At 45.5% G+C, this 12,385-nt stretch overlaps 2 protein-coding genes across 3 annotated transcripts in view; both read left to right on the top strand.

The window, feature by feature from the left end:
• znf341 (zinc finger protein 341) overlaps positions 1-3,760 on the top strand; it is a gene marked incomplete at its 5' end in the record, with an annotated part of 25,448 nt that extends 21,688 nt beyond the window's left edge. The window contains 2 exons of the mRNA XM_043709989.1: positions 1,796-1,866; positions 3,144-3,760. Coding sequence (XP_043565924.1) covers positions 1,796-1,866; positions 3,144-3,628 — 556 coding nt within the window. The remainder of the gene's footprint in view (positions 1-1,795; positions 1,867-3,143) is intronic.
• Positions 3,761-12,076: 8,316 nt separating this feature from the next.
• Positions 12,077-12,385, top strand: part of chmp4ba (charged multivesicular body protein 4Ba) — a 60,101-nt gene continuing 59,792 nt past the window's right edge. For both annotated transcript variants that reach the window (XM_043710869.1, XM_043710871.1), the window contains exon 1: positions 12,077-12,332. In XM_043710869.1, the coding sequence (XP_043566804.1) occupies positions 12,149-12,332 (184 nt within the window). In that variant the 5' untranslated portion in view covers positions 12,077-12,148. The remainder of the gene's footprint in view (positions 12,333-12,385) is intronic.

Here is a 12,385-nt window from a genome sequence, read left to right on the forward strand (position 1 = left end):
CATCAATGTGGACTTCAACAGTCTCCTCATTTCCCCTTCCCCCACCTCACCCCAGTCCCAAACTTCCAGCTCAGCACTGTCCTCGTGGCTTGTTCTACCTGCCTACCTTCTTTTCCACCTATCCACTCCACCCTCCCCCCCGACCTATCACCTTCAATCCCTCCCCCACTCTCCTATTGTACTCTATGCTACTTTCTCCCCACCCCCACCCTCCTATCACTTATCTCTCCATCCTTCAGGCTCTCTACCTGTATTTCTGACTACGGGCTTTTGCCCGAAATGTCGATTTTCCTGCTCCTCGGATGCTGCCTGAACTGCTGTGCTTTTCCAGGACCACTCTAATCTAGAATCTGTATTCTCTAGAGTTTAGAAGAATGAGGGGCAATCTCATAGAAACTTACAAAATAGTTGGTAGTTTGACAGGGTGTAAGAAGGAAAGATGCTTCCCACACCAGAGACTGGGAGACAGTCTCAAACTAAAAGGCAAATGACAGTTGGTTCTGCTATAATGCATGTTTCTTCAACATGAATTGGCTTTAAGGCAATTGAAGGATTTAGACCGTTATTTGTAGAATGTGAACTTTCCTTACCTGTACTGGCTATAATGTGATTCCGGTCCCATGGTGCGGCTACTGCATGATCATCTTATAACGCAAGAAGGTAACTTTTACCTTATAGTCATAGAGTTGTAGAATCATAGAGATACTGGTCCGCATCAATACGGCCAGTCACCTTTTGCACAAAGGGGCTTGGGGACGAATGATCCCAGATGTTTGTCGGGTTTTCCACCTTCCCCTGGTTTCACCTGGGGCATACTATGTGGGTAGTGTGATACTGAAGGGATCCCAGTTGTGACCTTTGAGCATCTGAACAGGTTCTGCATTGGCAGCAAAGGCAGTTGGTGGAGGACTCCTCACTGGAGATAGTTTGTCCAATACTTTAGGCCAGGACTAGGCTCAGGGAAACTTTAAACTTTGGACCTTTGGATAAGGACTTTAAGATCTGTATGTTTTCCTTTATCTTTTGGCTTTTTTAGTTTTTTTAAAATTCTGGTTTTGTTTTTTAAATGCTGATTTTGTACACTTTTCACTGTTACTCCTGTATTCCTGTGTTTGAGCACACATGACAATAAAATCAAATTCTAATCAGATTTGTCCATTGCTGATGCTAGCCTCTGACATGGTGTGATGTCTCCTATCCCTGTTTCTGCCCCCTTCCCCTCCCCCACAGCCTATAGCCTGTCCCTGTCTCTCAGTAACCTTCCGAACGTAGCTGTCGGATTGGCTACACGGTCCAGGGCTGGTCGTCATTCCTACCCACTTGGTTGGGAATGGTGGTTGCTGTGCAGTCAATCAGGCTGTGCCTCTGAGTTTCTCTCGAGGGAGAACCAGTCCGAAGGGAATCACTGACGGAAAAGAGGAATATACCCACTGAAGCAGTAAAGAGTATAGCAGCAAATTAACTACATGTGAATCATACAAAACATCTTTCCAATATTTCTTCTGTAACTTGAGAGATTCCGAAAACCTCCAGGGATTTGTTAACATTGACCAATAGCTGTTCTTTTGCAATAATTTGTCAGCATCTTTCCACCTCATTGGATCAGACAATTGCCTTCCATCCCCTAGTGATTGGTCAGTATTGACCATTAGCCATTCTGTTCCAAGTGATTTGGTTAGTATTGACCAATAGCTGTTCTGTTCAGAGTGATTGGCCAGTAGCTGTTTCTCGCTCTGGTACTGGAATCTATGAATGAGTGACTAGGTCCACTCTTTCTGCTTTGCATCACTTACAGGGTACACTCTGGTTGTACAAAAGAATTCAACAGACCTGACAAACTGAAGGCTCATATAATCGCACACTCAGGTAGGTACAGCAACTATATTCTTTAAGTTTCATCAATTAAACCCTTTTCTTTTGAAAAAAACCAGACTTATTTCTGTCTCCCACTACTCGGCATGTGACCCTGATTGCTGATCCCATGACCTTGGTCAAAGCTCGTTGGGAATCTGTATTCTGATCGAAGTGGGTGACAATGATGCATTTCGGTATTTTCTTCTCCAGCCCATAGCTCCCGAAGTCCCAGTCTCTGTCACGTTACTATCCCTTTGCTGCAGGTTCCTGATGAAGGGCTTATGACCGAAACATCGATTCTCCTGCTCCTCGGACACTGCCTGACCTGCTGTGCTTTTCCAGCAACATACACTCTGCCTTTGGCAACCAATCACCCCTTTTCCTGTGATATAAATTTTTGTGATCATTTGAAATTCGGCATTCTTACATTTGTCCTGATGGGTTCAAGCTAAGGAGCTTTGCTAACGTGTCTGTCAGGAAGACTCAATTTACAGGAGCACATTATGGCTGATCCCGCTTTCGATTCCATCTAACTTGACTCTAAATTCTTTTGTATGTCCCTCTCTAGAAAAAGGAGAAGATTCCTTATTTCCTAGTTTCTCTCCTGAATGGTGTGATGTTATGTCTCCACGGTAACCATGGGAGAGCTGCTAGACTCTCCCAGCAGCTGAAAATGTTTTTGCCTAGGTAACCCATCCAGTCCCCTCAAACCTCTCCAAAAGCCTCAATTGAAATGCCACTTACCTTATATGGTTTAGGGGAGGCATGGTCATACAATGGTACTGTTGCTGTTCTAGAATCAAAAGGCCCTGGCTAATCTTCCAAGGATGTGAGTTTGAATCCCACCACACCCGATGGTAGAATTTAAATTTAGTTAATAAAATCTGGAACGTAAAACTTTAGTCTCAGCGACAGTGACTGTGAAACTATCATCGATTGTTGGAAAAAACCCACTAATGTCCTTCAGAGATGGAAATCTGTCATCTTTACCCGGTTTGGCCTATACGTGACTTCAGTCCCACAGCAATGAGACTGACCCTTAACTGCCCTTTGAAAAATCTAAATTCAGCTCCTGGTAGAGGTAAGACTGGGTAAGAAATGGAGGCCTTATCGGTGATGCCCACATCCAGTGAGAGAATCATATTTTTATTTAAATCAATGTGCCATTTTGTCAGTCCTTTGTGAAGTGTGTTGTACACTTTGGAAGTGCCTTGCTGTGCTGATGGGGGTTTCCTGAAGGAGATTTTTAAATGTAATTTAGTTTGTGTTTTTGTTTGTTTTGGCTGCAGGAATCAAGCCGTACAAGTGCCAGTATTGCAGCAAGAGCTTTAGCCGCCGCGCCCACATGATGGAGCACCAGCACTCGCATACAGACACCTACACCATCCGCTGTGCCCCCTGTGGCAAAGGCTTCACCCGCGAGAAATACCTCAAGCAGCACCGGTGCGGGCTGTTCGCCGGGCGTGGGGAGGAACGCCAGGCGCGGAAACGGCGTCCCGGTAGCCGCCGGGGCCCCTGCAAACCCAAGAGGGGCCCGTCTGAGAGCCACACTGCCCCTGGGACAGAGGAGGGAGCGGACGGTGGGCAGGCCGGGCAGCGCAGGGAGGAGCATGTCATCGTCCTGTCAGAGTCCGAGGAGGCAAATGCCACCACCAACACCAACCAGAACTGGCTGACCATCTCCAGCCCAGGCAACAGCACCTTGACCGAGCTGCCCAGCAGTCAGGGGGTAACTATGGTTACCGTTCCCGTTTACATCCAAGCCTCGGAATAACCAGGCTCTGAACGGACCTTTCCACTACAGCACAGACTAGTTTTTTTTATATATATTCAATAAATATATGTAAATATGAATATATCAATAGCTGTCTTGACAGAGAGAATGATTAAAAACTTTGTACAAAATAACCCCGGTTATCCAAACGTTAATTATCCAAACAAGATCTCAAGGTCCCGTAAAAACGTGATCGGTTATCTGAACAATCGGTTATCTGAACAATCGGTTATCTGAACAATCGGTTACCTGAACAATCGGTTACCTGAACAATCGGTTACCTGAACAATCGGTTATCTGAACAAAATACTCCCTGCCCGTCTTGTTCAGATAATCGAGGTTGTTCTGTACCTTGTTCTCCCTTCATCCTAGAATTCTTTCAAACTGACAAAGGTCAGTTTGAAAACTTGAAGCTGGCTTTATCGTATCTCTGCTAATTCGCAGTGCGTGATAGCCATCAAATGCACAAATAAAAAGCACTTTTCCAATTAACAGGAAAAGGTTTTCCCTCAATTCATTTATATCCAGCTGAGGGGGGGAGGTGACATCACTGATCTGGGAAATGGTGTGATCTCTGTGACGTTTCGGTGTGGCTCCGTGTGAAGGTATCCTCTCTTTGGAACGCAGAAGAAGGAAAGAGTTGCATTTCTCTAGCAACTTCCACAAGCTTCGGGATATCCCAAGATGCTTCATAACCAATGAAGTAGTTTTTGATATAGTCCCAGCAGTTTCCCACAAACAGCAATGATAATGGGGCTGGGTTAGCTTCGTTGGCTGGGCGGCTAGTTTCTGATGCTAACAGCAACAGTTCAAATCCCATACCAGCTGAGGTTACCTGAGGTCAACTTCTACCCTGCCCTGAAACTGGTCACCCCCAGGTTAAACTACCACCAGTTTTCTGTCTCTAATGAGAGGACACAGCCTGTGGTCCTCTGGGACTATGACAACTTTACTATTGACTGGATGGTGCATTTACAGATGTAGATTTGATGGAAAATACTGTCTCAGAAACCTGGGCAGACCTTGCATGGTGTCTTTACTTTCAAACAGATAAGGTAGTTGGGCCTTTGGATTCATGTTGTAGAATTTGATTGAGTTGATAACCAGCTCACTGTAACATTTACATATACATGTATTTAGAGAAAATGTACAAAGTTCCAAAAGAGTTCGAAAGAAATCAGAGCAAGACTCAATGGTAAGGTCCGAGGGAGTGTTGCTGAACAATGAGACCTTGGAGTGCAGGTCCACAGTTTCTTGAGAGTAGAATCCCAGGTCGATAGGATAGTGAAGAAGGTGTTTGGTATGCTTTCCTTTGTTGGTCAAAGTATTGAGTACAGGAATTGGGAGGTCATGTTGCGGCTGTACAGGACATTGGTTAGGCCACTGTTGGAATATTGCATGCAATTCTGGGGGCATGGATAGGGTAAATAGGTAAAGTCTTTTCCCTGGGGTGGGGGAGTCCAGAACGAGAGGGCATAGGTTTAGGGTGAGAGGGGAAAGATTTAAAAGGGACTTAAGGGGCAGCTTTTTCACACAGAAGGCGGTGCGTTATGGAGTGAGCTGCCAGAGGAAGTGGTGGAGGCTGGTACAACGTCGAATCTTCTGTTCCCTAGATGCTGCCTGACCTGCTGTGCTGTTCCAGCAATAAAGTTTCAGCTTTGGAGGGATATGGGCCAGTGCTGGTAAATGGGACTGGATTGGGATGGGATATCTGGTCGGCATGGACGGGTTGTACCAAAGGGTCTGTTTCTATGTTGTACATCTCAATGACTTTATAACTCTCGTGGTGACCTGTCCATTTGTGATTTCCCTCCTTTTAATTCTAAACAAAAGATAATCATTGTAAGCATCTTCGGCTTACACAATTTTTTTTAAGATTACTTATAGTGTGGAAACAGGCCCTTCAGCCCAACAAGTCCACACCGACCCTCCAAAGAGCAACCCACCCAGACCCATTCCCCTCCATTTACCCCTTCACCTAACACTATGGGCAATTTAGCATGGCCAATTCACCTGACCTGCACATCTTTGGACTGTGGGAGGAAACCGGAGCACCCGGAGGAAACCCACGCAGACACGGGGAGAATGTGCAAACTCTACACAGACAGTTGCCCGAGGCAGGAATTGAACCTGGGTCTCTGGCGCTGTGAGGCAGCAGTGCTAACCATTGTGCCGCCATGTTCAATTTAGCTGCTAAGCCAAAGATCTCAAAAAATACCCTCTCAAAGTTTTTATTCTCAGAAGAATCTTAACAGCCAAAATCATTTTGCAAATCCAACCTTTGTGACATACTTCACAACAGCATTCAAGAATGTAGGTTTGCTCGCTGAGCTGGAAGGTTTGTTTTCAGACGTTTCGTCACTATACTAGGTAACATCATCAGTGAGCCTCCGGATGAAGCTCTGGTGGTAAATGGGGTGCAAGTCAATGTGTTTGTTGATAGAGTTCCAGTTGGAATTCTATGTTTCTAGTAATTCTCATGCGTGTCTCTGGCTTGTCCTAGGGTGGATGTGTTGTCCCAGTCGAAATGGTGTCCTTCCTCATCCATATGTAAGGATACTAGTGAGAGAGGATCATGTCTTTTTGTGGTTAGTTGGTGTTCCTGTATCCTGGCAGAAAACTAGCCACCAGGATACGTGAACATTAACGAGCCACAAAACGACATGACCCACTCTCACTAGTATTCTCTCTATCAACAAACCCATTTACCACCCGCTGAGAAAAATAACAGGAAATTGTGTCACTACAGGAAATGACGTCAACACTGAAAATGACATCACCAACACAAAGAAACCTAAACACTTAAATAGAAAGCAGGTTGGAGGCTTCATCCGGAGGCTCACTGATGATGTTACCTAGTATAGTGACAAAATGTCTGAAAATGATCCTAACAGCTCAGCGAGCAAAGCTGCATGCAGAACTTCAACCAGAGCTCCAAATCTTCTCAAAACTCGCTAGCACTGCAGAAGATTAACACCGTCCACGACAAAGCAGCCTACTTCATTGGTCCCACATCCACTCCCTCTACTATCACACTCAGTAGTAGCAGTATCTACCATCTACAAGATGCACTGCAGAAATTTGCCAAGGAGCCTCAGACAGCACCTTTCAAATCCACGACCATCTTCATTGAGAAGGACAAGGGCAACAGATACATGGGAACACCATCACTTTAAAGTTCCCCTCCAAGTCACTCGCCATTCAGACTTGGTAATATATCACCGTTCATTCACTGTCGCTGGGTCAAAATTCTGGAATTCCCTCCCTAATGGCGCTGTGGGTCAACCTACAGTAGGTGGACAGCAGCAGTTCAAGAAGGCAGCTCACCTCCACCTTCTCAAGGGCAACTAGGGAAGGGCAATAAATGCTGGCCCAGCCAGTGGTACCAACATCCCACAAACTAGTAAGACAGGAAAGCTCCTGTTTCTAAACCCAGTACCTCAATTACTCATTTTTAAAGTTTTGTTGATTTCTCTTCTGATCCCACACAGAGCCCCAACTTCGTTATGACACTAGCTGATGGTAGTACTGAACGTTTGAGATACCTGAGTAAGTTTTAAAATTTTTGTTTACTGTGAAGGTCAGTCAGTGAACAAATTCACAACAGCCAATGTTCTTTCCACAGAAGAATCTAAAAGTTTATTGCACTCAAAACATTTTTAAAAAGTTACACTTTACAAGAACTATTTGAAAATGATTCGGAGATGCCGGTGTTGGACTGGGGTGTACAAATTTAAAAATCACACAACACCAGGTTATAGTCCAACAGGTTTAATTGGAAGCACTAGCTTTCGGAGCGACGCTCCTTCATCAGGTGATTGTGGAGGGCTCGATCGTAACACAGAATTTATAGGCTATAAATTCTGTGTTACGATCGAGCCCTCCACAATCACCTGATGAAGGAGCGTCGCTCCGAAAGCTAGTGCTTCCAATTAAACCTGTTGGACTATAACCTGGTGTTGTGTGATTTATATTTGAAAATGGTCCTGCTACAAATATCAGAAAGGATAATTGAACCCTTTTACAACTCAGCAACAACCATAAGATACTAAAATCTCAGGGATGGTTTCATTGTTTTCAACCTAAAGCTCCTTATCCAGGAGGCATGACTGTAATCAGTTGTGTTTCTGCATTACCCAATACTATTTTCATTAGTTAATATAACTTCCTATAATTCTTTAACAAGTTCCAACCCAGCCCATTTCCTCCTCAACAAATGTTCCTTAAACATAGGTTTCAAAAAGATAAAAACCAATTCCTTCACTCCAATTGCAACTTTTCCACTTATAAAATGATTCTTTAATCCAGGTCTGTGTAATAGGACCATTTACGACCTCTGGGAATATTTGCTGTGTAGGATGTCGTCCCTGGCTCTTCAAAAACATACATTTCTAGAATGTTTTCTCATTGAGTTCTAAGCCACTCAAGATGACATTTCTCCTGCACTGATTATTTTGGAGTCTGCTCAACGATCAGCACATCTGCAGCTATAGAACGTTCTCACTGCGTGAAACCTGCACACTGTTTTGGGGTGATTAAACTTTGACCATTACTAGGTTACTGTCACCATGCAACAAGGACTTGTGTTCTCTGTTCCATCCTGATTTCTTAATGCACCGAATCCACAGCAGACCTCACTTTCTCCTATTTTGGAGTCTGCTCAACTATCAGCACATCTGCAGCTATAGAACGTTCTCACTGCGTGAAACCTGCACACTTTTTTGGGGTGATTAAACTTTGACCATTACTAGGTTACTGTCACCATGCAACAAGGACTTGTGTTCTCTGTTCCATCCTGATTTCTTAATGCACCGAATCCACAAGTGTTATGATGTTATGTTGCAGCTTTATAAGATTTTGGTTAGGCCACACTTAGGGTATCGTGTTCAATTCTGGTTGCCAAATTACAGGAAGGATGTGGAGGCTTAGGAGAGGGTGCAGAAGAGGTTACCAGGATGTTGCCTGGATTAGAGGATACGAGCTTTAAGGAGAGGCTAAAATACTTGCGTTGTTTTCTCTGGAGTGGCAGAGCTGAGGGGACACCGTAAAGAAGTCTATGAGCTATACAGATAAGGTTGATGGTCAGAATCCTTTTTCACAGAGTTAAAATGTCTAAAACTAGGAGACATGTGCTTAAGGTGAGGGGGGAAAATTCAAAGGAGATGTGAGAGGCAAACGTTTTACACAGGGATTGGTAGATGTCTGGAACACGCTGTCAGGGCTGGTGGTGGAGATAGATACGATAGGGGAGTTTAAGGGGTTTTTAAGCACATGGATATACAAGAAATGGAGGGATATGGAGCAAGGGCACACCTAAAGGATGAGTTTAATTTGGCCTCAGGTTTGGCACAACATTGTGAGCTGAAGGGCCTGTTCCTGTGCTGTACTGGTCTGTGTTCTGTGCTCTGTGTTCCAACTACTCACCTCAAGGGTTTTAATATCATGGTTAAATAAAAGAAATCTCCAGTCATCCCATAATCCCTCACAATATAGAAATATAAATGAAACTTAAACATTATTTCTCTACTTTCCCAAGCAATAATGATATATAATGGACATTTGTGACATCACCCTTCAGGTGATGCTAAAACCAAGTCTTCTTCTGACCTCTCAGATAAGGGATAAAGTTCCCGTGACACCATATTGGATAGCAACAGGAAAGTTATCATTAAAATTTTGAGAGTTTACTGTATTTAGGTTACCTGCTGGATCCCACATTACAATAACAATCACTAATATTAATCCCTAAAGGTCCTTGGACAACACTCTCCATTCCAGAGACAGAACTGATTACATAGCTTAAGATGCACCACTCCACATGAGGCATGGGTCAAAGCAATGAGGCAGGCTTCTGTGGTGGTATTTCAATGCAATAGTGATTAGTGATTTTTTGAGAAGACCTGTAGCTCAGGTTGACGTTCTGGTTGTAAGTTTGCTTGCTGAGCTGGAAGGTTTGTTGTCAGACGTTTCGCCACCATGCTAAGTAACATTATCAGTGAGCTTCCGGTGAAGCGCTTGTGTTTTGTCCCGCTTTCTATTTATGTGTCTTGGTTTCTTAGGATGCAAGATATCATTTCCGGTCTTTTTCTCAGAGCATGGTAGATGGGATCCAAATCGATGTGTTTATTGATGGAGTTCCGGTTTGAATGCCAGGCCTGTAGGAATTCTCATACGTGTCGCTGTTTAGCCTGTCCTAGCCTGATGAATGGTAATTCTTCTACAAAAATACTCCAACAGCTAGAAAGTGGCTTTCGTTTATTGCCTATCCCTAGTTCCCGTTCAGAAACTGGAGGAACCATTGCAGAAGCCCACGATCCTAAGAAGAAATCATAATTGAAACTAAGAACAGTTGAGGGTGATGACTGAGAATGTGGTGGTGAGCCTCCTTTGTGAACCGCTGCAGTCCTGGGGTGTAGGGACAGCGTCCACGCAGGAGGGAGTGCTGGGATTTTGATCTAATGTCAGAGAAGAACAACAAAGTCAGCACATTGTTCACTTTGAATGAATCTTGCATGTCATGGTGTTCCTGTGTGTTTGCTGCCCTTATCCCTTCTAGGTTGGGATATCCTGCTTGGAGGAGAAAGTGAGGTCTGCAGATGCTGGAGATCAAAGTTGAAACTTTATTGCTGGAACAGCACAGCAGGTCAGGCAGCATCCAGGGAACAGGAGATTCGACGTTTCGGGCACAGGCCCTTCTTCAGGAAGCTTGCCTGCTTGCCAGATGTATGACAGGAATGTAAGGATCACAGTGGGAGATGCAGAAGTATTAACTTTTTCAGACTCTTACATCCTTACTTTCTGGATTAGTGGTGCTGGAAGAGCACAGCAGTTCGGGCAGCATCCAAGGAGCTTTGAAATCGACGTTTCGGGCAAAAGCCCTTCATCAGGAATAAAGGCAGTGAGCCTGAAGCGTGAAGAGATAAGCTAGGGGAGGGTGGGGGTGGGGAGAGAGTAGCATAGAGTAGAGCTTCAGGGCAGAGGAAATGACCTGGGAGTTGCAGTGGAAGAGGGACTCCCTGAGATTCCTTACACATCATGTAAGGGGTGGGATGGTGGCTCAGTGGTTAACACTGCTGCCTCACAGCGCTAGGGACCTGGGTTTGATTCCAGCCTCGGGTGACTGTGTGGAGTTTGCACATTCTCCCTGTGTCTGCATGGGTTTGCTCCAGTTTCCTCCCACAGTCCAAAGATGTGCAGGTTAGATGAATAGGCCATGCTAAATTGCCCATAGTGTTCAGGGATGTGTAGGCTAGGTGCATTAGTCGGGGTAAACATAGGGTAGGGGAATGAGTCTGGGTCGGTCACTCTTCAGAGGGTTGGTGTGGAGGGCCTGTTTCCACACTTAAGTTTTTTTTAGAATTATAATATTTAATCATCTTCAGTCATTCAAAATCATCATCACACCAGCCACTGCAAATGCAAGAAACAAAAGGGATTTCCCTCTTTTGCTTTACCATCACTCAGGCAGAGATGAGGAGAACATTTTTCTCAGGGGCTTCTTTGACTCAGAATTCTCTGCCTCAGAAGGTGGTAGAGGTGGAGATCATTTAATATTTTTAACACGTAAATAAGTCCTTATAAAGCAGGACAATCAAGTATTAGGAATGTGGGATTCAAAACATAAATAGGCCAGCTATGATCTTACTGAATGGCAGAGCAGGCTCAAGGGGGTCTACTTATGCTCCAATTTCACGTTTGTGTGCTTATATCATTTAGTTATAGATTCAGAACTGTGCAGATAGAAGCTCTTTGGTCTATCCAGTCTGCACTGATCTCTCTGAAGAGCATGTCACCCTACCCCATAATCCTTCATTTAACCTGGCCAATGCACCTAATCTTTGTGACTGTGAGAAGAAACCGGAGCACCCGGCAGACACAGGGAGAGTATGCAAACTCTGCACAGACAGTCGCCTGAGGCCAGACCCGAACCCAGGCCCCTGGTCCTGTGAGGTAGCAGTGCTCACCAATGAGTCACCGTGCCACCCAGCTCTTGGCCTGTCGCTTTCAAGAGGATATTTATTGATAGGACATAGAGGACCGGGTATAGTTTGAAACGCAGTGGGATGAACGCCACAGGGGCATGCTGTGGTGGCCAGTGTTGAGGGCAGGGTGGACACACAACAGGAGGGTTGGGGGTAAGATGTAGATCATCTTCATGGAGCAGAGGTCTTCCGGATTATTTTCAGGAAAATATCTGTATCTTTCTCGGGGGGAGTCAATAACGTTCAACTTTTCAGTGGTTTTTGAGGTAGGGGAGGGTTTGGTAAAGAAACCTGCCCCAATGAGGTCTTTCCTGTGTTGGGAGGAATGACCTTTAAGAGAATATTGGTCGGCGGACAGTTAAGGGGAGGCGGCGGATCGGTCCGTTCCCTTTAAGACGTAGAGACGTGATTGCGTCATGGCGAGGGCGCGGTGACGTTGGGGTGCGTGCTCCGGGCCTGCTCAGAGGCGGCGGAGCCTGAGCCTGAACCTGAGGGAGATCCCGATCTCGATCCCGTGTCCGCCCGGGGGCACCGCACCATGAGCGTGTTCGGGAAGCTGTTCGGCAGCTCGGCCAAGGCCGGCAAAGGGCCGACCCCTCAGGAGGCCATCCAGAAGCTGCGGGACACCGAGGAGCTGCTGACCAAGAAACAGGAATTCCTGGAGAAGAAGATCGACCAGGAGCTGCTGGCGGCGCGGAAACACGGCACCAAGAACAAGAGAGGTACCGCCCGGGGGGGGGACCGGCCGGGGGGAGGGGGAGAGGGACCCGGGGGG

Source organism: Chiloscyllium plagiosum, chromosome 20 (assembly GCF_004010195.1).
Source record: "Chiloscyllium plagiosum isolate BGI_BamShark_2017 chromosome 20, ASM401019v2, whole genome shotgun sequence".
In the NCBI taxonomy this organism is placed as follows: Eukaryota; Metazoa; Chordata; class Chondrichthyes; order Orectolobiformes; family Hemiscylliidae; genus Chiloscyllium; species Chiloscyllium plagiosum.